Raw genomic sequence first — 26,126 nt, 5'->3', positions numbered from 1 at the left:
GAAGTGTCCGTTCATATCCTTCGCCCACTTTTTGATGGGGTTGTTTTTTTCTTGTAAATTTGTTTGAGTTCTTTGTAGATTCTGGATATTAACCCTTTGTCAGATGAGTAGATTGCAAAAATTTTCTCCCATTCTGTAGGTTGCGTGTTCACTCTGATGGTAGTTTCTTTTGCTGTGCAGAAGCTCTTTAGTTTAATGAGATCCCATTTGTCAATTTTGGCTTTTGTTGCCATTGCTTTTGGTGTTTTAGACATGAAGTCCTTGCCCATGCCTATGTCCTGAATGGTATTGCCTAGGTTTTCTTCTAGGGTTTTTATGGTATTAGGTCTAACATTTAAGTCTCTAATCCATCTTGAATTAATTTTTGTATAAAGTGTAAGGAAGGGATCCAGTTTCAGCTTTCTACATATGGCTAGACAGTTTTCCCAGCACCATTTATTAAATAGGGAATCCTTTCTCCATTTCTTGTTTTTGTCAGGTTTGTCAAAAATCAGATGGTTTTAGATGTGTGGTATTATTTCTGAGGTCTCTGTTCTGTTCTATTGGTCTTTATTTTTTGAGACGGAGTCTTGCTCTGTCGCCCAGGCTGGAGTGCAGTGGCCAGATCTCAGCTCACTGCAAGCTCCGCCTCCCGGGTTTACGCCATTCTCCTGCCTCAGCCTCCCGAGTAGCTGGGACTACAGGCGCCCGCCACGTCGCCCGGCTAGTTTTTTGTATTTTTTAGTAGAGACGGGGTTTCACCATGTTAGCCAGGATGGTCTCGATCTCCCGACCTCGTGATCCGCCCGTCTCAGCCTCCCAAAGTGCTGGGATTACAGGCTTGAGCCACCGCGCCCGGCCGTGTGGTATTATTTCTGAGGGCTCTGTTCTATTCCATTGGTCTGTATCTCTGTTTTGGTACCAGTACCATGCTGTTTTGGTTACTGTAGCCTTGTAGTATCGTTTGAAATTAGGTAGCGTTGTGCCTCCAGCTTTGTTCTTTTGGCTTAGGATTGTCTTGGCAATGTGGACTCTTTTTTGGTTCCATATGAACTTTAAAGCAGTTTTTTCCAATTCTGTGAAGAAACTCATTGGTAGCTTGATGGGGATGGCATTGAATCTATAAATAACCTTGGGCAGTATGGCCATTTTCACGATATTGATTCCATGAGCATGGAATGTTCTTCCATTTGTTTGTGTCCTCTTTTATTTCGTTGAGCAGTGGGCCCTTGTAAGTTGGATGCCTAGGTATTTTATTCTCTTTGAAGCAATTGTGAATGGCAGTTCACTCATGATTTGGCTCTCTGTTTGTCTGTTACTGGTGTATAAGAATGCTTGTGATTTTTGCACATTGATTTTGTATCCTGAGACTTTGCTGAAGTTGCTTATCAGCTTAAGGAGATTTTGGGCTGAGACGATGGGGTTTTCTAAATATACAATCGTGTCATCTGCAAGCAGGGACAATGTGACTTCCTCTTTTCCTAATTGAATACCCTTTATTTCTTTCTCCTGCCTGATCGCCCTAGCCAGAACTTCCAGCACTATGTTGAATAGGAGTGGTGAGAGAGGGCATCCCTGTCTTGTGCCAGTTTTCAAAGGGAATGCTTCCAGTTTTTGCCCATTCAGTATGATATTGGCTGTGAGTTTGTCATAAATAGCTCATTATTTTGAGATACGTCCCATCAATACTGAGTTTATTGAGAGTTTTTAGCATGAAGGGCTGTTGAATTTTGTCAAAGGCCTTTTCTGCGTCTATTGAGATAATCATGTGCTTTTTGTCTTTGGTTCTGTTTATATGCTGGATTACATTTATTGATTTGCGTATGTTGAACCAGCCTTTATTCCCAGGGATGAAGCCCACTTCATCATGGTGGATAAACTTTTTGATGTGCTGCTGGATTCGGTTTGCCAGTATTTTATTGAGGATTTTTGTATCGATATTCATCAGGGATATTGGTCTAAAATTCTCTTTATTTGTTGTGATGACTCAATATTTTTATGGGGTCTTAATTTATTTTCTGTTTCTCAGAAGAAATGTCGGTATATGTTGGATGCGTTACCAAGCAATTTAAATTTCGTTTCCTGCTATTAGGTATTAATATTAACCGAGGCCTCCTATGCTTGGGAAATGTAATCAGTGCTCTTGGAGATGACAAAAAGGGTGGCTTTGTGCCCTACAGAGATTCCAAGTTGACTCGACTGCTTCAAGGTAAGCCCAAAGTGCCTCTAAAAATAAGAGAGTAACTCAAAATGATAGTGCTGAGAAAGCAAAGATGAAACAGGTAAAAAGCCAGCTATTTGGACTATGATATACACAGTTGTCTAATTGATAAATATGAGAGAGTGCTGTTGGCAAGCAGGTTTCTAAGATAATGGAAAAATGTCTTCATATATGACATTGAGAGCCAAGAAATCTGCGGTGCACCAACTGTACTTTGTACTTTGCACCTGAAAATGAATTTGGTTACTGTTTCTTTAATTATTAGTGCTGCTAAGCAGAATTCCCTGGAGAGTTAAGATCCACCTAGAGGGGGCATCCTAAGAATGTTTAATTTCACTAGTGGCTCCTAACTTACGTAGGCCAGGCCCCAGTTGTTTTAACCTGATTAGCTGCTGAAATCACAATCCCTTTTGAGAATGGGGACACATGCAATAGGATTTAAATGTATATCGCATCAGAAATCTTAGATATCTATATATTTCCATTGTTTCAATATAAAAAACATTAAGAACGTTTTCTTATAGCTCTGAATTTTAAGTCACCAACCCGAATGGACAGCTTTGCTTATATCCTACTTGTTTGATTTCATTTCCTTTCATTATTCTTTATTGTTCTTTTTCAGATTCTCTAGGAGGTAATAGCCATACTCTTATGATAGCCTGTGTGAGTCCCGCTGACTCCAATCTAGAGGAAACATTAAATACCCTTCGCTATGCTGACAGAGCAAGAAAAATCAAGAACAAACCTATTGTTAATATTGATCCCCAGACAGCTGAACTTAATCATCTAAAGCAACAGGTATAAGGAACTTAAAATTTGACGGGAAAAATTACAAGTATGTGAGTGGAATGGTAGAGCTTCTGTTTCTCAGTTTCTTCTCTATCAGAAGTTTAGAGATGTTGGCTAGGCATGTTAGTTTGGGGACCTCTTAAAATAACTCCTATTAACGTGTTTGCTGTCCATTTAAGATTGGGGGTAGCACTGGAGAGTTCACTGATAAAGAAGTGAGCAGTGAGAGATGAGATGAGAGGTGTAGACAAGGGCTAAATTCTAAAGTTCCTTATATGACTTGTTAAAGAATTTGGAATTCAACCTGAAAGCTGTGAAGAGCCATTGAAGAGTTTTAAGTAGGAGGGTGACATGATGAAATGTGTGTTTTGGGGAGATCACTCTAGCAAGTATAGAGAAAATAGATTAGAAGTGGGCATGACTAGAAGAAGGAAAATAAATCACTGCACAAAACAAAGAAGAGAGTTCTAGAGAGAAGAAACATAGGTGGCAAAGTACAGTTGATTCTCGAACAATAGGAGTTTGGTCCAACCAAACACAGATCAAAAATATGATATTTGCAGAATGAGAAACCCATGTGTAAACTTTTTGTACATGTGGATTCTGCAGGGCTGACTGGACTATGTGTGTACATTTTTGTATATGCACAGGGTATACAAAAATGTATATGCAGGGGAACCAATCCCCTGCATATACATAGGGATAGCTGTATAGTGGCCAGGAGCACTGACACTGCAACTAGCCTGCCCATGTTGAAATCTTAGCTCTGTAACTCACTAGCTATGTACCTTGGGCAAGTTCTCTGTGCGTTGGTATCCCTATCTGTACAGTAGAAATAATAATAATACCTTCTTCTTAAGGTTTTCACGAGGGTTAAATGAGTTAATACATGTAAAGCAGTTAGAACAGTACTTGCCATATAGCAAGTGCTGGAAGGGTCTGAGATAGGACAGAAGTATAGTGCATTTGAAGACCTCAAAGAATGCCAGTGTGGCTAGAGCGCAGAAAGCAAGGAAAGAGTACAGGCTTACCTTAAGGATGTTGTGGGCTTGGTTCCAGACCACCACAATAAAGCAAATACTGCAATAAAGTGAGTCACAATTTTTTTTGTTTTCCAGTGCATAGAAGGTTATATTTACACTATACTGTAGTCTATTAAATGTGCAATACCATTATGTCTTAAAACAATGTACATACCTTAATTTAAAAATACTTTATTGCTAAAAAATTGTTGACGCAGAGACATGAAATGAGCATATGCTGTTGGAAAAATGGTGCCAATAGTCTTGCTTAATTCAGGGTTGCCACAGACCTTCAATTTATTAAAAAAACACAGTATCTGTGAGGTGCAGTAAAGTGAAGCACAATAAACTGAGATGTGCCTGTATTCCAGGATAAGGCTAGAGGGAAAGCAGAGGACTGATCCAGGACTCCTGGACAATGTTAAGAAGGATTTAAGCCAGGTAGTAACTTGATAATTTATATTTTTAAACAATGGCCTGGCTGCTATATAGAAATGTAGTAAAGCAAGAGTAGATTCATGGGGATCATTTAAGAAGGTACTGCAGTAGTCTAAGTGAGAGATAATGATGACTTGGACTTAGAGTGCTGGCAGTGGTGATAGAAAGAAGAAACCAATGAATTAGATAAGGGAATGACACCCAGATTTCTGGCATTTGGAACTGGATATTCACTCACCTGGGTTACACTGGAAAAGCACCAGGTTTGAGGATACCAGACAACTAAGTGGAAATATCAGGTAGATAGTTGAATATAAAAGTCTGAAGTTCAGAAAGATCTGTGCTTGAGGTAATTTTGGAAGTCACCAGTTTCAGGTAATAGAAACCAGAGGCAGAGATGAGACATTCAGAAGAGAATATAAGGAGAATGTAAGTAAGAAAACTCCTACTGGCTTTGGGGGACTTTACCATTTAAAGGACAAGTGGAGCAAAGATGAACCAAGAAGGAGACTTAGAAGATGAGTTAAAAGAATAGAAGGAAAACCAGGAAAATGTGTCTTGTAAGCCAAATGCTACCAGTCAGTCAGTCAAGTAAAATGAAGACTGGAAAATTCTCATTGGATTTGGTGACATGCAGCTCATTTGTAACTTGGGCAAGTTATTTCATTGGAATGATGTAGGCAGTCATACTGGAGTTAGTCGAGGAGCAACCGAGTGGCGAGCAAAAGAAAATGGAGGCAATTGGTGTATTACTCTCTCAAACTTTGTGAAAAAAGAGAGAAATAGGGTAAGGGAGATAGGAAGTGGGGTTGGGGAAGACGCTTTTGTTTTGTTTAAGATAGGAGAGACTTGAACATGTTTTAATCTTAATAGGAAGGATCTTATAGAAAGGGAGAAATTGAAAATATAGAAGAGAGAAGGGATAACAGAGTAAGATTCATAAGATGGCGAGAAGAGTAGGAATCCAAAGCACATGCAAGAAGACCAGTCTTGGGAGGGAGAACAACTCCCCTTGTGTCATAGGAGGGAATGGGAGAGAATGCTTATACATGCGCTCTGGTTTAAGATCCATCTACATGAAGCCTCCCTTTGACTATTTCGGTTTTTGTTAATTTGCTTATTCTGTCTTGTATTATTTCCTACTATTTTAGACTTTAGGCTTATCTTTCTTAACTAGATTGTAAACTTGAGAGTAGGAGTCGTATTTTATTTTTATATGTCCGAACATTGTCTAGCCCAGTGCTGAGACTGATTTTGAAAAATAGGTACTCAAGACCAGGAGCAGTGGCTTACACGTGTAAGTTCCGCACTGGGAGGATGAGGTCAGCGGATCAGTTGAGGTCAGGAATTCAAGACCAGGCTGGCCAACATGGTGAAACCCTGTCTCTACAAAAAATACAAAAATTAGCTGGATGTGGTGGCAGGCGCCGGTAGTCCCAGCTACTTGGGAGGCTGAGGCAGGAGAATCACTTGAACCTGAGAGGCAGTAGTGCCACTGCACTCCAGCCTGGGCGACAGAGCAAGACTCTGTCTCCAAAAAAAAAAAAAGAAAAAGAAGAAAAATAGGCGCTCAGTAAAAACTCATTAAGATGTAGATAAAATGGACAACTCATCTTCTACTTAATAGTTGTTCATGTAATGCTGATTGTCCTGTTATCATTGGATCATCAACTATGTATGATGCCTTTGGTAGTATCTAAGATATGCTATTTGCCTTAGATTTCATAGACATTTAGTAAAATTACCCTATTGCTAATTGTGGTAATTTTACTGCCAAGGGATGAGTAGCATTTGGTTGGTGGCTAGCTGATTATGTTTCTTTGCTTCTCCCAGGTACAACAGCTACAAGTCTTGTTGCTACAAGCCCATGGAGGTACCCTGCCTGGATCTATAAAGTAAGAGTCATAGATTAATTTTAATTGTGTATTCTAGTAGAGGCTATTTTTCCTAATAATAGTTTTTCCCTGGTTTCTGCTAGCACTTGGTGTCAAGGTAAGGATCTTACCAATTTTGCTGACTATTTAGGACTTAGTTATGTTTAAAGCAGCCTAATGTAACAGAAAGAGCATGGGTTCTGGCCTCAGAAATTTATTAATTGGAATTCTGTTGTGAGGAAGAGCTGTCTCTTTTTCCTCATTTGTTTGACATCTAGTTATATTTGTATAGATTCATGGATATTTATTTTATTCTATGGGTTAACATCCAGCACTATTATTTGTTTTTTTGCTCAAATTGTTCCTGCTTTGTCCGTTAGGAGCTCCTTCAGGTTGGCTCTTCTCAAGTTTTTGATCATTTCTACAAGAGTTTCCAAACTCATCTTGTATTTTCCCTGCCCCAGTTCTGGAATCAACCATGTCTCCAAGGAGCCCTAGTTCCTTTCTTTTTTTGTCGATGGAAAATTGTGTTTAGAAACCAAGATTTGGGTACTAGTGCCAGCTGTGTTTATTGTTACTAGAGTTTTACTGCTTCTAAGCACTCTGAGCAGGTAGAGCTCAGAAGCAGTCTACATGTGTAGTAACATACACATACACCTTCATCTATATTTTTGAATATATCTATCTGCATATATATTACAAACCATGAGTTTATACGGACACCTCTGATACTATTCCAATGTGACAGGGTTCATTTTGGTTTTTCCCCTTTCCTTACTTGTAATTTCTTTCTCCAACAGTAAGAAACCCAGCTCTCATCTGCAATCTATTTATTTACTTGTTCAGTTCTACTATACACATAAAGTAGTTTCAGAATTATTAGCCTATATCTCTGTGGGAAATACTTTTTATGAAATAGATTACAGCATTTTTGTACAGTTCTTTTTATCTTTAGGCTTAGAGAATCTAAGCAAGATAACGTTTCCCACAGTTACTGTTTGTATTCCCTTTTAGGCACTCTCCCCCGAAATCTTAGTTACTTTTTTTTGTTTATATTTTAGGTATGTGAAACATAATGGATCTAAGAGTCAGAGTTATGCAAAAGGATATACTTAGAGCAGAGAGATGCAAATTAAACCCCAGTGAGATATCACCTCATGCCCATTAGCATGGCTACTATTATATAAATAAGTAGATAAATAACTGAAAATAAGAGGTGTTGACAAAGATGTGAAGATATAGAGAAATTGGAAACCTTGTACACTGTTGGTGGGATTGTAAAATGATGTAACCACTATGGAAAACAGCATGGAGGTTCCTGAAAAAATTAAAACTAGACTTACCATATGATCCAGCAATCCCACTTCTGTGTATATATCCAAAATAATTGAAAGCAAGGTCTCAAAGAGATTTCTTCACGACCATGTTCATAGTGGCGCTATTCACAATAGTTAAGAGGTAGAATAACCCAAATGTCTATCAACATATGACCTGATAAAATGTGGTGTATACATGCAACAGAATATCACTCAGCCTTAAAAAGGAAGGGAATCCTGTCACTTGCTAACATGGGTGGACATTGAAGATATGCTAAGTGAACTAAGCCAGTCACAAAAAGACAAATACTGTACGATTCCACTTATGTGAGGTATCTAAAGTAGTCAAATTCATAAAACAAAGTAGAATGATGGTTACCAGGAACTGGGGGGTAGGTGGGAAAGGGAAGTTGTTTAATGGGTATAGAATTTTAGTTTTGCAAGATGAAAACATTCTGGAGATCTGTTTCACAGCAAGCAATGTGAATATACTTAACACTAGTGAATAGCACACTTAAAGGTGATTAAGATGGTAAGTTTTATGTTTATATGTTTCCCATGATTTTCCAATTTGTATTTGTATAAATTTATGGGATGTAAGTGCAATTTTATTATATGGATGTTGTGTAGTGGTGAAGTCTGGGCTTTTAGTGTATCCATCACCTGAATAATGTACATTGTAACAACTTAGAAACACAAAGTTAAATACTGGATGTTCTCACTTACAAGTGGGAGCCAAATAATGTGTTCACATGGACCTAGAGTATGGAACAATTGACATTGGCAACTAGGAAAGGTAGGAAGTTTGAGGGGAGTGGGTGATGAAAAACTACTTAATGCATACATGTACCACAATTTTTTTCAAAAAGGAAAAAGGATACACTCAGTGAGGTAAATGTCATTCCCTCTCCATCCCTGCAACTCTGTTCCCATTCCTATTTCCCACCCTTATTTCTGCCTCTTTTCTACCATTATTCTCCCTACCCCTGTATTTAACCCATCTCTTTAGTTTCTGGTTTAGCCTTCTTGTATTTCTTTTGTACAAAGGAGCAGATATCTGTGTATTTTATTATATCACCTTTTTTTCTCATATGAATGGTAGAGTACTGTATGTAATGATTTTATACTCTTTGTGGCTTTGCTTTGTTCAGTATTTCCTGGAAATCATTTCTAACCAGTTCAGAGAAGTCTTCCTCATTCTTTTTTGCAGGTGCATAGTACTTTTATTGTGGACATGTGCCATACATATCAATTCAACCCCTTTCCTATGTATGCACATTTAGGTTGTTTCCAATGTTTTGCAATTACAAACATGCTGCAGTGAATAACTTGTGTGTATATATTTTTGTATTGTCAGAGGTTTATCTTGAGGGTAGGTTTCTAGAAGTTGGATTGCTGGGACAAAAGGTAAGTACATTTGTACCTTTATAAGGTATATTCACCTCCAGAAGAGATGTACCAGTTTGCATTCCTACCAGCAGTGTATGAGAAAACCTGTTTCCCCACAGCCTCACCAATGGAATGTATTGTCATACTTGTTCAATTTTTGGCAGTCTGATAGTTGAGAAATGCTATCTCAGTGTTGTTTTACTTTGTATTTCTTATGAGTGAATTTGAGCATTTTTTCTTATGTTTAAGGGCCACTTTTATCCCTTTTGCTGGTGAATTGTCCATGTCTTTTCTCATTTTTCTATTGGGTTTTTTGGTCCTTTGGCCTCTTTTTAAAAATAAATTGTGGTAATATATACATAACATAAAATTTACCATTTTAATTATTTTAAGCATACAATTCAACGGCTTTAAGTTCATTCACAATGTTGTGCAGCCATCACCACCATCCACCTCCAAAACTTTTTTTCATCTTGCAAAACTTAAACTCTATACCCACTAAACAATAACTCCTCATTTTCTCTCCCCCTGGCCCCCGGCAACCACCATTCTGCTTTCAGTCTGTATGAATTTGACTACTCTAGGTACCTCATATGAATGGAATCATACAGTATTTGTCTTTTTGTGACTGGCTTGTTTCACTTAGCATAATGTCTTCAAGGTTCATCCATGTTGTAGCATATGTCACAATTTCCTTTGATTTTAAGATTGAATAATATTTCATTGTATGTTGTGTATCCATTCATCCATTGATGGACACCTGGACTGCTTACATCTTTTGGCTATTGTGAAAAACGCTGCTATAAGCATGGGTGTACAGCTAGGTATGGTGGTGCATGCCGAAGTCCCAGCAACTCAATAGGATGAGGCAGGAGGATTGTTTGAACCTAGGAGTTCAAGGCTGTAGTATGCTAAGATAGCACCTGTGAATAGCCACTGCGCTTCAGCCTGTGCAACATAGTAATATTCCATCTCTTTAAAAACAAACAAACAAAAAAACATGGGCCAGGCGTGGTGGCTCATGCCTGTAATCCTAAGCACTTTGGGAAGCGAAAGTGGACAGATCACTTGAGCCCAGGAGTTTTAGACTAGCCTGGGCAACATGGCGAAACCCCGTCTCTACAAAAAATACAAAATTAGCTAGGTATGATGGTGTGCACCTGTAGTCCCAGCTACTTGGAGTTGAGAGGATCACCTGAGCCCAGGGAGGCTGAGGCTACAGTGAGCTGTGATCATGCCACTCACTCTAGCCTAGGCAACAGAGTGAGACCCTGTCTCAAAAAAAAAAAAAAAAAAAAAACAGACACACACACACACACACACACACACACACACAAAACAAGCAACAACAACAAAAAAAACATGGGTGTACAAATATCTGATCATATCCCTGCTTTCAATTCATTTGGGTATATACCTAGAAGTAAATAGCTAGATCATATGGTAGTTCTGTTTTTAATTTTTAAATCAAGCCACCATACTGTTTTCCATAGTGGCTGTACCATTTTTTATTTATTTATTTATTTATTTATTTATTTATTTATTGAGGCGGAGTCTCGCTCTGTCACCCAGGCTGGAGTGCAGCGGCGCAATCTCGGCTCACTGCAAGCTCCGCCTCCTGGGTTCACACCATTCTCCCGCCTCAGCCTCCCGAGTAGCTGAGACTACAGGCGCCCGCCACCACGCCCAGCTAATTTTTTTTTTTTTTTTTTTTTTTTTGTATTTTTAGTAGAGACGAGGTTTCACCATTCACAGATGGTCTCAATCTCCTGACCTTGTGATCTGCCCGCCTCGGCCTCCCAAAGTGCTGGGATTATAGGCGTGAGCCACTACGCCCAGCCTGGCTGTACCATTTTACATCTCCACCAGCCATGCACAAAAGTTCCAATTTTTCCACACCCTCACCAATGTGTTTTTTTTATAATAGCAACCCTGTTTGGCCCTTATTTTTGACAGTTTTTTATATATTCGTGATATTAGCCCTTTGTCTGTGGTGTGTGTTACAAATAATTTCTCCGAATTTGTCAGTTTTCTTTTACTTTATGATGTTGTTGTCATACAGAAAGTTATCATTGTTATGTAGTAAAGCTTATTTTTTTATTGCCTCTGGATTTTTTTCAGCAGCTTTATTGAGCTAAAATTTACATATCATAAAATTCAGTCATCTTATGTGTACCGTTCAATGATTTTTATTAAATTTACAGAGTTGTACAACTGTCACCACAATTCAGTTTTAGAACATGTCCATCACCCCAAAAAATTTCCTCATGCCCATTTGCCATCACTCTCATTTCCACTCCCAGACCAAGGCAACCACTAATCTCTTTTCTGCCTTTATAGATTTGCCTGTTATAGACATTTCGTATACATGAAATCATAGAGGATGTAGTCTTTTTTTGTCTGGCTTCTTTCACTTATGTTTTGTGGTTCATCCATGTTACAGCATGTGTTAGCACTTCCCTTTTCTTGCAGAATAGTACTCCATTGTCTAGATAGGCCATATTTGTCCATCCATTTACCAGTTGATGGAGGTTTGGGTTGTTTCCACTTTTTGGCTATTATGAACACTGCTGCTGCAAACATTCACTTGTAAGTTTTTATATGGACATGTGTTTTCATGGGGTAAATGCCTGGGAATAGAATTGCTGGGTCATATATTTAACTTTTTACGAAACTGCCAAACTGTTTTCCAAAGTGGCTATACCATTTACATTCTCTGCATGCTTCTGGATTCACAATTAGAAAGCCGTTCCCCACACCAAGGTTAAAAGAGGAATTCGGCCGGGCACGGTAGCCTGTAATCCCAGCACTTTGGGAGGCCGAGGCGGGCGGATCACAAGGTCAGGAGATCAAGACCATCCTGGCTAACACGGTGAAACCCCGTCTCTACTAAAAATACAAAAAATTAGCTGGGCATGGTGGCAGGCGCCTGTAGTCCCAGCTACTCGGGAGACTGAGGCAGGAGAATGGCGTGAACCACTGCACTCTAACCTGGGCGACAGAGCGAGACTCCGTCTCAAAAATAAATAAAAATAAAAAAAGAGGAATTCACCCATGTTTTCTTCTAGTAATAATGTCGTTTTATTTTTTACATTTCATTTTTGCATTTGGTATTTATTCTTATGTATGATGTGAGCCTACTTTCTTTCAATATTTTTGTTTTCAATTACTCATTTTTTCTGATTATAAAAGTGACTAATTGCTTCTAGTAGAACATTTAGAGAAGTATAGAGAATAAAACTTAAAGTTGCTATAATTTCATCACCCAGAGATGACTACCTCTTTCTTCCTAATTTTCCCCCTTTAGATAATTGACTCTGGGTTTCCTGATTACATTTTATTCTCACTATACTCATTTAGAAGCAATTGACCCATCTTCCTTTCCTTTCAGTTTAGCACAAAAAGTTCCAGACTTCTGATTGTCTAGAATATACTAAAGGAAATAGTTTCAGCTGCAAAAGTAATGGATTCTAAGAAACAGTTGATGAATCAAACAATTAAACTTAATTGTTCAATATTTTACAGAGAAATAAAGATGCTCCTTTTCTTAAGAATGTATATTTATATTTTTAGAGACATTTTATAAGGCTTGTTAACAAAAAGTACATTTTACATATATGAATGTTTTCACTTTTTGTCCTTAGACTATGTTCTTTTGTTTTTTAACATGTTATTGAAGCTTTTGTATTTATTTTCTGTGAGTGTTGGTCAATTTGCACATGCTCAGTTTACTTGAATTCCTAGCCTTGGCAATTAAATAGCATGTGAAAACATTGGTTTTCTGTTATATTTTCTTTTTCAGTCTGATCTTTGCTTGGCCCTGGTCCTGTTTTTGCTTTACTTTTAAAGATTTTACCCATTACATGGCTGTCCTATATCATGTAGTCCTATAATATATCTATAATCTTGCCAAGAACTCTTTTTTTTTTCCTTACTACTGTGAGAGCTTTTATATCCAGGATTCTCTGCGTTCTTATAGTACCTATCTCTGTAGTCAGCATAATAGTTAAGAGCATGGACTCTGAAACTAGACTGCTGAGCTCAAATCTCAGCTTCACATTACCTACTAGCTGTGTGGCTATAGGTTATTTAACTTCTTTGTGCCTCAGTTTCCCCAGCTGTAAAATGGGGATAACAGTAGAACTTACCTCATAGGGGCTGTTGGGAGAATTTTAAAAATTTTAATGTATATAAAGTATTTAGAATAGAGCCTAGCCCATAATGCTATAGAAGTGTTAACTATTATTAATTATAGTAGTATTTAAATATTCAAGAATTTGCCTCAAATTACAATGAAGAACCTACTTCTATGTGCTAAATTTTCCTTGGAAAAATCAACAATTAAACTTAAATATGATTTTCCCATTTAGAGAAATCCTGGAAATTTTTTAGGGAAATAAAAAACGATTGAGTTAAAAGTATCATTACTTTGAAGCTTGTCAGCTTGTCAGCTTACATGAATGACACATGGAAGTTTTCAGTTTAATAAATAAGGAAATAACACTTAAATTTACTAATAGCTTATTTTTATAGTCTGCATTTTAATTGAACATTCCTTCATAAGAGTCTTAGTAAATGCTCAACAGTGTCATATGAGACCTTATTGTGTGACCTTGCTATTAACTTTTGATAAAGTGCCTTCTAAGATCTTCTATAAAAATTGATGGAGGTCTTAAGATGGGTGAGAGGGCATCTACTTTATTCCTGAAGTCCTTTTCTATCCTTTATTGAGATTGAGAACAGCTGTTCCCTGGCCTTTATTTTTCTCTTTTTCATAGCCTTACAACTATTCATTTTCCCCCTCAGTCTTCCTCAGATCAAATCTTCATATTTCTTCTGATCTTTTTTTAACCAGTCCTGTTTTCCAGTCTTTTGAACATTTCATCCCACTGGATTAAAACAAAAAACAAAAAACATATCAAGTGATATGTATACATTCCAAAGGTTCTTACCTATATGTATTCCTTCAAGCTATTTCTGACCCTCCCTTTTCCTCATATTTGAAATGGATACCATTGTTGTCTTGACTCACTCTAAGCAATTTAAAATTGATAGACAAATGAACAAGAGGCTATGGGTCATAAGTTTCAAGCAAAGCAAGCATTTAGAAGGGAGCACTTATTTATAAAGAATTGTGAAATGTTTTCTTAGTGGCTGCTGGTCATCATTTCAACTTTTTGACTTCTCAAATGCTGTTTCCCTAAACTTTACAGTAAATGGGAAATATATTTATGTTGATTAGGTTGAATTTTGACCCTGAGCGGTGTCACTTCTACCTCCCCCATACCTCTCCCTTCTCTACTTCCCTAATCTTTAATGAGGGATTGAGGGTGGGAAGAAAAGGGAGACAACATGTATTTTAGCTCCAGTTAGCTATAACTTCATACCTACAGGACACAAACAGAAAAGATCCTAACCAAGAGTCAAGATAGAGGTTAGTCATTCCTGTTGCAACCATATCTGTCTCTGAATTATTACCTTTCTCCAAACCATTGAAGTACTTCAGAGATGTGTTTATTGTACACCCAATATTCTACCTGAGTAGGAGGATAGATTGGGTTGGACACACTTTTCCCAGACTTTTGTGGTATAATTTTAACTTAATCGCCCTACCTATCCAAAAGGCCTATGGGATATATTTTTATCCACCTTTGATATAGGTATTATCAATCAGATATTTTTCTAATATGTTATTTACTTTGTTTTAGTGTAGAACCATCAGAGAATCTACAATCCCTAATGGAGAAGAATCAGTCCCTGGTAGAAGAGAATGAAAAATTAAGTCGTGGTCTGAGTGAGGCAGCTGGTCAGACAGCCCAGATGTTGGAGAGGATCATTTTGGTAAGGCCCCAAGAATAAACTACTAGCAATCTGAACATTTACTGGCTTTAGTTTCCAAAATATTTAACATGCTTTTCATTATGAGAGACAGGTTATGTTGAAAGAAATGTATTTGTTTTACCATATCCTCCAGGGAGTCCCTCTGGGGTTAATATGTGGGCTTATAATCAAACATACAAAAAAGTTAAAAGAATTGTACAGTGAATACCTATGTATCTACCACAAAGAATCTATATAAATCCCATTTTAAAATAGATTCATTTAAAAATACCAGAAAGTAAAGAACCAAGTACCTCTATCACCTTAAGTCCTGCCTAATCTTTATCCATAATACTAAGTAACCATTCCTTCTCTGAGATTTTAGTTATTTTCCATCTCTCTTCCCCTAATGTTGTCACATTTCATATCCCATACTAACAGCTGCCATGGTGAGATATAACAGCTGGGAAATTAATTTTAATTCATTTTCCATATGGTTGATTTCCAAATAGTGGATCACTATATAACTGATTACATGAGTTCTGACTCCTACTACCTGCCTGTCTGTCAGTAACCTCCTGGATCAGTGCATGCTGGCTCTATCACTAAGGTTTTTCTACTAGTCTAAATACAACTCAATTTTTGATAGCACGGCTGTTGCCAGAAGCAAAAATGAGTTTCCATCAAAATATAATTGAACCTCTGTAATATATACACCTTCATGCATCAGTGTGCTCTCTAGTCAAGGAAGATAAGCTGCTTAAAGATTTCTTTCAAGTGGGCTAAATCCTACGTCCATTGTATTGTCCATTACTAACAGAGGGTGAAAATGGGATAGAGGGGATTTTTATATACAGTTTTCTGTCTCCAGTGCTGTATTTTGTGCTTTGAAGTAACTCTAGAAGCTGCGTTTCACATGTATGTGAATGAGGCTGATGTAACAGAAACTACTTCTTATTCTAGCCACATACTCATCCGACCTTTATAAGGTTGTTACAGTGTCTGCCTGATAGGCTTATTGTTTCATATCCTGTCGGAACTTCATAACAAGCACAACATTTTTGTCCTATATAAACAATTCTTTCCAGATCTGTTATAGCATCCAGCATGTTACAGATACTGTGATTGAAATAAAACTGAAAATATCAATCACCCTTCCCAAAACGTAAGCTGCCTTCTGCCGTTTCTTCTTTCTCTACCATCATTCTTGTGCCGTACCCTTTTTCTTGCTGTCTTTTGCTAAAACTAGCCTACCATATCAGATAGTATAACTTAAAAAAAAATCTCAGCTCAAATTTAGTGTGAGGCCCTTTTATGTTTTAAATGCCCTTATGCTGGGGCTAGGGAACAGTGTAGTGTAGGAGGCAATTTAAAGTAAGTGGGGTTTTTTTTTTGTTGTTTTTTGGTTTTTGGTTTTTTTTTTTTTTTTTTTCAAACAGCAGGGACTAACATGCCAGGAAATATTGCTTTTTCCCCCTAGTTGCAAAGTTCTCTATGGAATTAAGGCTTCACACTCCACCCCATAGTCTGAGTTTCATGGCAAGCATAAAACCCAGCTGCTCGGATGCTATTTTTAGTAGCTCATGTTGACTGAAGGGCTAATTTCCATGACTCTTATTTTTCACAAAATAACCAAAGCCCACTAAATCCTCTGTTATAGCAAAGGAGACAGCCTCTTTACCTAGCTTTTAATTCATAGGAGTAGGAGAGCATAATTATGTGAGGCTGTCAGGCACTGCCACTGATGATCTCCTGGGTCTTTGTTGCAGACAGAACAAGCGAATGAAAAAATGAACGCCAAGCTAGAAGAGCTCAGGCAGCATGCGGCGTAAGTTGCCCACCAGATATTTGTTAGCAACCTATAGCACCTTAGTATATAATCATGGAGCCTCTGGCCTTTGTCATATGAATAACCCTTGGGTTCTTTTTGTTTGAATTTTCAGCTGCAAACTGGATCTTCAAAAGCTAGTAGAGACTTTGGAAGACCAGGAATTGAAAGAAAATGTAGAGATAATTTGTAACCTGCAGCAATTGATTACCCAGTTATCGGTAAGCCAAGTAGGGGCAGTGTAAATAGGCATATCACTTTCATTTGTTTCTCTTGACATATACGAGCCTTTCTAACTCTGTACCTTTTACTGAAAAAACTAGATTGTGAGCTGCTTGAGGACAAGCATTTGATATGGTCTGAATATTGAGTTTGTTAAAACACTCATAGGTTACATATATAATGCACATTAGTATTTCAGTATTCTAATCAAATACCAGAAGCAACAACATAGCAGTGCAAAATTGCCTAGGTAGCAAGAGCAGCAGTCATTGATTTGCTGTCCTCACAGTGTAGGCTAACTTAAAAAGAGGTCTTGTATCATACCCCAATTTTAAAGAAACTAAATTCTGACAGCTTAAAGCAACCAGGGAATACCATAAGCCTCTTTTATAACCAATAATAAGTAAGTTTGAATGTTCTACCATAAGTTCCCATTTTTTGTTTATTTTTAGAACCATTATAGTAGTGGCAGGTGTGTTTTGGGGATGGGAGTGGTTATTTGTTGTTTTTCCCAGAAGAAAAATTTTCACAATCCCACTACCCCTAAAAATCTATTTTTGTTTTGGTGTTCCATCTCTTAGTCCTTAGGCATATATGCTTTAAAAAAAATTAAAATTATACTATAACATACTATGTTAAGTGGTAATGGTTGGTTTTGTTCCGTCTACACTCTGTTGTTTATTATTCTGAAACAGTAATGTGTATGCAAATACCTGGTGGTAATTCCTAGCTTTTGGGCAGAGATTTTAATTTTACCAGAACCGTGAGACTGTCATCCCTGGTCTTGCCCAGTGTTTTCTAGAGTTGTCAATATTGTGTCACAGAATTATCCACACATAGATTTATTCTTGAAGAGGAAATAAAAAAGTGTCATACAATATTGTCAGGACTCATTATGATGACCAGTTCTAAAACATTAAATGAGTTAATTCCCCAAAGACTATTAGGCAGTGTTTTAGAATAAGGAGGACTGTAAAGCTGTCAGGAGCTGTCCAAGATGACAGCTCATTTATCTAACAGGGTATAGTAATTGAGAGCCTGGGCTCTAGAACCACACAGACCCTAGTTTGCAGCCAGTTCTGCTACTTCCTAGCTATGTAATCTTACTAAATGCTGTATTACTGTCAAAAGGAGATAATTTAAGTGATTCAAATAGGGGTTAAAAGAATTATTCCGCCGGGTGCAGTGGCTCATGCCTGTAATCCCAGCACTTTGGGAGGCCAAGGTGGGCGGATCACCTGAGGTCTGGAGTTCGAGACTAGCCTGGCCAACATGGTGAAATCCCGTTTCTACTGAAAATACAAAAATCAGCTGGGTGTGGTGGCATGCACCTGTAGTCCCAGGTACTCGGGAGGCTGAGGCAAGAGAACCGCTTGAACCCAGGAGGTGGAGGTTGCAGTGAGCCGAGATTGTGCCACTGTACTGCAGCCTGGGTGACAGAGCGAGACTTAATCTCAAAAATAAAAAGAAGAAGCAGCATTATTTAGCTGATGCACTCAGGGCACGCCTGAACTCCAGGTAACTTCCCAAGTAAAGCAAGATTGGAGTTTTATAGAGTAAAGAGAAGGAAGGGGTGTATGTTCTTGTGGTTTAGCTCAGGTAACAGTTTTTTATGTTAATTGCTGTGAAACTTTTGGTTGGAGATTGTTTCATTTTTTTATACCTCTTCCTCAGGAACATACTGGTGCAATCCTATCCTGATAACTGTTACTATATTTTGAGAGATGTTCTTACAAGCCTTGCAGTTTCTCAGTTGGTCAAGGTTCACAGGTGGGAGAGGTGGCAAAATAGGGAGAACAGGGAAAGGAGGCAAGGGTTGAAGGCAAGGAAAACTGGGAACCCTCTCTCATGTGTGTTTTCTTTTATATCAGCAATATGAGCAAAGTGCAGTGGGATCATAAAGGGTGATTAACTGTTAGTCCAGAAAATTCAGGAAGGCATAATAGAAGAAACTGGGTCCTAAAAATGAATAGGAGTTTGCCATGCAGACAAAAGGGAAGGGACAGGCCAATTCTGGGCACACTGCTTATGAGTTAGCCCTGCTCCACAAGGAAAATTTTAGAAGTTTTTATATAAAATAAATAAAGTTTTTTAAAAAGGGACCAGACTATATATAGAGGAAAAGATATATATAAAAGCAAAGAGGTATGAAAGTTTAAAAAATGGTAAGAACTTCAATGTGGCTGAAGTATAGAGTACATGTTAGACAACGGCTATCACAAGGTTAAATTTCACCATTTATAATGCCACTCAAATGCAACTGAAACATCTGATATATGAAAACTTTGTGTGAGCTGCCTTAGTATTAAGATAATCTAGGCTGCAGAAGCCCACTGGAGCCAAAACTTACAAGCTCAGAAATAGTGACCCAGGGTACCCACCATTGTTCATGGCCATCACACTGATCTTAGAGGATTAATACCACCTCATTTCTGGGGCTTTGAGTCACATGGGAAAGATGAAGGAAACCCGTGGAACCAAACTAATAAAATAAAGCATCTTCAGTGAGAATCTGGCAATATGACTGGTGCCTGGTGTGCCTGTAGAGGGAGTTGCTAGTGGTGGCTGGCTCAGAGGAACTCTGCAGAATCACTGTGTCTGCCACTAAAATGTACTTGGCACACACAGTAGGAGGGTGCTAAAGATTGCCACAAACTGATGAAGTTCCTGCCTTCCATCCACTGTCACAGTTAGGCAGAGTAAGCCCTTTTATCCAGGAGTCCTGCTGGACTCCTGAATCAGAGTTCTCCACATCTATTGTTCGGAGACCCTCCCAGCTATATTTTTTTTTTTTTGGAAATACACAACAATGTATCCTGTGTCTTTTATTAAGACTCACTACAGTGAAAGCAAAATGTTTCAAAAGTAAGTGCTTGTGCCCTTCATTCTGGATTAAAACTATTTTTAAGTGACTAGTGAACACCCCCTTTTCCATTATAAAGGCAACCATTGTTCCTAGATATTCTTCCTGGGGCCTTAAGCGCTAAACTGTACCATTTCTTCCTTTAAAATATAATTCAAGCAAACCTCCTTGTACAGTTACCTGTGAGGAAATTCAAGCAGTCCTTTCAGTTCCTACAAAATCAAATGATCTTTTTTGTTTATATCCCCTCCTCCAAGACCAGTTCCATAAAAAGCATTTTGCATGCCCAGTCATGGTACAGCCTACAAACACAAACTTCATCTTGGAGGACATTGCTGGTTAATGTAGCACAATGTACCCTGGCCTTGTTCCCCTGACCATCACCTTTTTGAAATCACAATTTTTACGAGGTTCTTGGTTATAGTCTTGGAATCAGGGGAAAGAGGGCTGTGAGACTGAAATAAATCTTATTGTCGTATATTTACATTTAGAATTATAGAGGCAGAATTCTGCCATGTTTATGCAGAACATGTCACCATAGCCCTAAGCTTAAACCTTAGTATTGTAAAATTTCTCTGGGCCAAAAGCCAAAGATAAACCCACAGTAACAACATATCTTCTTCAAGGATTAGCCCATCTACTTTTGATCCTAACTCTCTGGAAGGTCCTAGAGAAAGTCTCCAAAGGCCAGTGTTATAGGCCCTAATAATCTAGGATAGGCCTCTTATTAGTCCTTATACTGAAAATTGAAACATGGGAGGGAGGAAAGGGTAACCCTTATAGATTTTTTAAATCCTTTTTAAGAATAATTTAGTATGTCCTGCACTTGCAGAGTCACCAGTACTATAAATCATTATGAGAAAGGATATGGGAATACTGAAGCTTCCTTTAAGTTCTCTTTGAGCCTCACTGGTTGGGAGTTTCTGGGCAGAGTAAGGGAAATGCTTTGTAAATAGCACTTATTAAGGATCTCTTCAGGCCAGGCACAGTGGCTTACACCTGTAATCCCAACTCTTTGGGAAACCGAACAGGTGGATCCCTGGAGCCCAAGAGCTTGAGATCAGCCTAGGCAATACAGTGAGACCTTGTCCCTACAAAAAAATAAAATAAAATTAGACCATCCTTCATGACATAGTGAGACCCTGTCTACAAAAAAGTTTTAAAATGAGCTGGGTGTGGTGGTGTACACTTGTAGTCCCAGCTAGTTGGGAGGCTGAGGTGGGAGGATCATTTGAGCCCGGGAGGTGGAGGTTGCAGTGAGCTGAGATGGCACCACCGCACTCCAGCCTGGGTGACAGAGTGAGACTCTGTCTCAAAAAAGAGTGAGAGAAGAGGGGTCTCTTCACTCCTCACATTAAAGGTACTAGAAGTTAAGTTTCAACAACTATGTAATGTTTCACAGGGGTGGTATAAAGACTCCATGTGCTAACCCTAAATTCTTAGCTGTTGAGCTAATAGCTCTTTCACCTGTGACCTCCTTAATTACATGACTTCCTGGAAATAATTCTCTTTTCCCGGGGCTTTGGAGAATCACTTACACAGAAGTGGTAATCCATGTCTTACAATACCAAATAAAGCCTAAATTCCAGTGGTGAGAACAGAGCTTGCTAATATGATAGCCTATAAACAAATTAGTCCTATTGAGTAGTTTTAGGTTTCCCTTCTAGGTGGCAGTTGTTTGAATGCCCCAAAAAATAATTTGCCAAAGAATTAGCGCTTACCCTTTTCCTCCTAGTTACCTGGAGTAATACCATATGATCTGTTCTTTTTTAATCTTTTTTCTTTTTTTCTATTTTTAGATTTAGGGGGTACAAGTGCAGTTTTGTTACATAGATAAATTGGGTAGTACTGAAGACTGGGTTTTTACTGTAGCTGTCACCTGAATAGTGTACTTTGTACCCAATAAGTAATTTCTCATCCCTCACCAACCCCCAACCCTTTCACTCTTCCAAGTCTCCAATGTCTGTTATTCCACTATGTCCATGTGTACACATTATTTAGTTCCCACTTATAAGTAAGGACATGCAGTATTTGACTTTCTGAGTTATTTCACTTAAGATAATGGCCTCTAGTTTCATTCACGTTGCTGCAAGAGACATGATTCCATTCTTCTTATGGTTGAGTAGTATTCCATGGTGTGACTACTACTATTCCAGTAGTAGTCCATGGTATATCAATGGATGATTGGATAAATAAAATGTGGTGTGTGTATACACTTAGATTGATTCCATATCTTTATGATCAGTTCTTATTTACATGAGGGACAGAGGCTGCAGTACCTTTATCTGACTTCATGAGCTTATTTTTCTGGGAGTATCCATCTAAGGCATTTATTTCTTTCTGTTTTTGTTTGTTTGATTGTTTTTTGTTTTTTCTTCATGATGGAGTCTTGCTCTGTCGCCCAGGCTGGAGTACAGTGGTGCAATCTTGGCTCATTGCAACCTCCGCCCCCCAGGTTTAAGCAATTCTCCTGCCTCAGCCTCCAGAGTAGCTGTGATTACAGGTGCTCGCCACCACGCCCGGCTAATTTTTTTTGGTATTTGTAGTAGAGATGGGATTTCATCATGTTGGCCAGGCTGGTCTCAAACTCCTGACCTCGTGACCTGCCTGCCTTGACCTCCCAAAGCGCTGGGATTACAGGCATAAGCCACCGTGCTTGGCCAGGCAATTATTTCTTTATAGAGGAAGATCCTACTACCTTGACTGACTATAAAAATAAAAAATAACCATTCTATTTACTTTTCTGATGCATTGCCGTTATTCGATATGTCTGTTTGTAGAATGGTAAGCCCCCATAAGAACTGGCTAGACTTGTACATTTAGTAGAGGTATACTTAGTGGTAGATGCATAAAAAGAAAGGGTAGAGTCCATAAAATGGGTTAAACTTTGGCCTGTTGGAATGGCTAAATGTTTCACTCTGGCCCAACTGTCTCTGGCAGGGCTTCAGGAGAAGTGCAAGAAATATGTCAATTGCCACATGACCTTATTTTTTATAAAAACTACACAATTGTCCTTTATGAAGAAGAAAGACTCTTGAGAGATGGGAAATGGAAACATGTGGCTTTTGGGATTTCTGTGACTATAAAATGGGTTCAGTACCTTAAACGGTCTCTGTATACACTTGAAAAAAATTAACAATAACCAATATAAAATCCACTAGTAAGCTTTACTTCAGACTCTTTCCCTAAACCAAAACATTTGTTACTGCAGGATGAAACTGTTGCTTGCATGGCTGCAGCCATTGATACTGCGGTGGAACAAGAAGCTGTAAGTAATTGGTCCCTTTGTGTGGAACCAGGAGCTCTAACTGCTGTTTCCTATAATTTATCACTCAACTGAAAAAGAGAACCTGTGATTGTTACCATCCTCCGTAGAATGCCTGGGAAATCCAGAAATCTTTAGTGTAAATCTCAGCTTCATAAAACCCCTACCTTGCATAGGCTCTACCACTAATAGTATAACTGGTAATGGGGGCCAGGACTTCTCAAGGATGTAATGTTCCATATTTGCAACCCAGCTTACAGATTTCTTGTTAGAGGCTAGTATTCTGCATCAACCGTCCAGCAAGTTAAAAATGAGGAGAGGAAAAAATGAGGAAATTATGGCAAAGTCAAAAAAGCATTAGAGGAGAAATCGAAGAGAATTTTTTCTCAGCATAATTTTCTATGGATGAGATATTAGGGGCTAAAAGAACCAAGGAAAATAATTTGAGTGTTCAGATCACAAGGATAGATAAAATGTATTAGATGTTGACTAAAGGTTATAAAGACAAAATGAAAGGCTGGATGATGGATTGCTTGAGACAGGCTTTTATCCCTAAAATGAATCTATGTCAGTAGTTTTCACATTCTGAAAGAAGGAAAATACTAGATCAGGTACTAGAGGTCAGCTGTGTGAGAACAAATGAACCCTTTTCTCAATTTCCAGGACCTTCTCTCCTGTAAGGACCCCTTGGAATGAGGTAAAAGTAAGAAATGCCATCCAGATCAACAAAGGAAAGAGCAAAGAAACGTAGTTGGTACTAAAAGAGTCCATTAAAGTGTATAAGAAATAAGGTGCTTGAGAGAGCAGGGAACGAGGCTAGCTCAGTTTATTTCAGATACTTAAAACAAATGTATGCAGAGCCACCGTTGTAAAGGAACAGAAATACTGTTAATGGAGAAGTGCCTGTGAGACTTGATGAAATAGTGCCTAAGGAACTTCATTTGCTTGTTTCTCTTATAAATCGTTATCCTGATTTTTTTTTCCAGCAAGTAGAAACCAGTCCAGAGACGAACAGGTCTTCTGACACTTTTACCACTCAGCATGCTCTCCGTCAAGCGCAGATGTCTAAGGAGCTGGTTGAGTTGAATAAAGCGCTTGCACTGAAAGAGGCCCTGGCTAGGAAGATGACTCAGAATGACAGCCAACTACAGCCCATTCAGTACCAATACCAGGTAAACTATTTCCTAGGGCAGTATTTGTTCATGTCTACAGTCTCTTAAACTGAATGGGAAGAAAACAACAAGCATACCATTTTTGATGATGAAAAGACAACAAAATGTATATAGTATAATGGGAGTTGTACTGTTGGTTTAAAAAGAGGATACATTCAGGACAGGGAGCCTGTAATTTTGTTCCATTTAATCTATCTAATGCCTTACCTTATGCCACAGGTATTTAATAAATAGTTTGATAACGTTATAATAAATGTGGTCCCTACTTACAGAAAAATTATATTCTAATAACTGTGCTTGGATTCTGAGAAAAATACATCTTTTGGTAAATAGTCTGGGTTATAGTATGAATTATGAAGAGACTAGTGGATGTCACATGACTTGACAAATGGCTAAACTTTTTTCTAATAGTAGTTCTAAGTGGCCTTTGCCAATTAATAATCAGGTCTTTACTTAAAGGCAAATCCTTGGCTTTCAGGTTACCCACAAGAAATGGCCCTTGCTCCAGACTTATTTTCCCTTGTAGACCAGTGTTTCTCATTGTTTGTGATTACAGACAAAGGGATATTAGGATGGGTGGTAGGGGGAAGAGTGGGTTGTTTTCCCATCCAGCTATATCCTACTACTCCCAAGGTATTATATGCTTATATTGAGGAATAGCTCTAGTACCCATGCTTTCTTTTCCCCCCATGGCAGCTGTTCATATGACATACTTTATTTCCAATCTATAACCATTAAAATCACTTTATAAGTTTACACTGTACAGTTGTTCTCACATCTGAAAAAAGACACAGGGGCAGGGAGAGCTTTTGGATTGGATTCTAGTTGTCCTAGCACCCGATCCATCCTGGGAAGGAGCCTTTTGAAGACAGAAGTGGGGAGGAGAGAACAGTGGACAAGAGAGGTGGACAGTTGGCCCAAGGATGCCCTTGGTCCCTTCCCTCCTGAGGGCCTTTTCCTTGGGGGGTCCCCCAGGGCCCACGACTGCAGGACCTTCACCAGGAAACCAGGCTGAATGGGAAGAAGGTTCACAGTATTGGGGGCTGGGAAGGGGGGCCAGAATGAGGAGGAAGGACAGCTTCTGGCTGTCTTCCCAGCTGCTGGGGGTTGGAGCTGTTTTTGTTTGTTTGTTTGTTTGTTTGTTTTTGGCACTGTCTACAAGGTCTTCCTGGGGTTGGGAGGAGGAGGAACGGGGGGTTTAGGATTCTTTCCTTGTGGAGTTAGGATTCTTTCCATTCGAAGGTGGGCCATCTGGCCTATGGTGAGGTTCCCAAGGGATAAACAGTCAGGGTCTTCTGCCTCCTGCCTCCCCAGGACTTCCACCCCCTGCCTGGCTGGCATCATCTAGACAACCTTTTGTAGAACCAAGACAAGTGAGAGAGGTGAGCAGAGCTGTAACCAAGCCAGGAGCAGGGAAAGAAAAAAAATGTATGCTTTCTCCAGGCCCTCCAACTTATCTTCCTCTTCCAAGAGGAGAGACTATAGGGTTGGTTTTTGTTGGTGGTGGTTCCCAGTCTCAGGAGTCCAAATGAGGCTAGTGTTTTCCACCTGTTCTTGGTCTAGACAGCCCCAGTCCCTCCCCAGGCTACACTAGTGACTGGCCTAGATCAGTAGTTGGCAGATTCTCATGCATGTCAGAATCATCTGGAAGGCTCCTTAAAACCCCAGCTTGCAGGTCCCCACTCCATAAGCTCTAATTCAGTGGGTCTTGGGTGGGGCCAATAATTTGCACTTCTGTCAAGTTCCCAGGTGATATTCCTGCTGCTGGAATGCAATACAAGAACCACTGGCCTAGAATGATGCCCACAGTCACATCCTCAGCCACCTGGTGCCTCCTGGGCAGTACTAAGGAGCCGGGCCACAGCTGGCAAAGCCCAGCCTTAGGGGTACCGACATCACCTGGGAAGCTGCTGGGAATGGTCTAGGGG

The 26,126-nt window shown here is 39.0% G+C and overlaps 1 protein-coding gene across 1 annotated transcript in view; it reads left to right on the top strand.

The window, feature by feature from the left end:
- KIF4A (kinesin family member 4A) overlaps nt 1–26,126 on the top strand; it is a 130,012-nt gene that overhangs the window by 44,994 nt on the left and 58,892 nt on the right. Inside the window, exons 8-15 of the mRNA XM_021932678.2 lie at nt 2,072–2,188; nt 2,823–2,998; nt 6,283–6,344; nt 14,737–14,869; nt 16,618–16,676; nt 16,792–16,897; nt 22,973–23,029; nt 24,013–24,198. Coding sequence (XP_021788370.1) covers nt 2,072–2,188; nt 2,823–2,998; nt 6,283–6,344; nt 14,737–14,869; nt 16,618–16,676; nt 16,792–16,897; nt 22,973–23,029; nt 24,013–24,198 — 896 coding nt within the window. The remainder of the gene's footprint in view (nt 1–2,071; nt 2,189–2,822; nt 2,999–6,282; nt 6,345–14,736; nt 14,870–16,617; nt 16,677–16,791; nt 16,898–22,972; nt 23,030–24,012; nt 24,199–26,126) is intronic.

The sequence above is a fragment of the Papio anubis genome, chromosome X (genome assembly GCF_008728515.1).
Source record: "Papio anubis isolate 15944 chromosome X, Panubis1.0, whole genome shotgun sequence".
Classification (NCBI taxonomy): Eukaryota; Metazoa; Chordata; class Mammalia; order Primates; family Cercopithecidae; genus Papio; species Papio anubis.
Note: the sequence above shows the minus strand (reverse complement) of the source record. Positions and strands in the feature narration are given on the sequence as shown.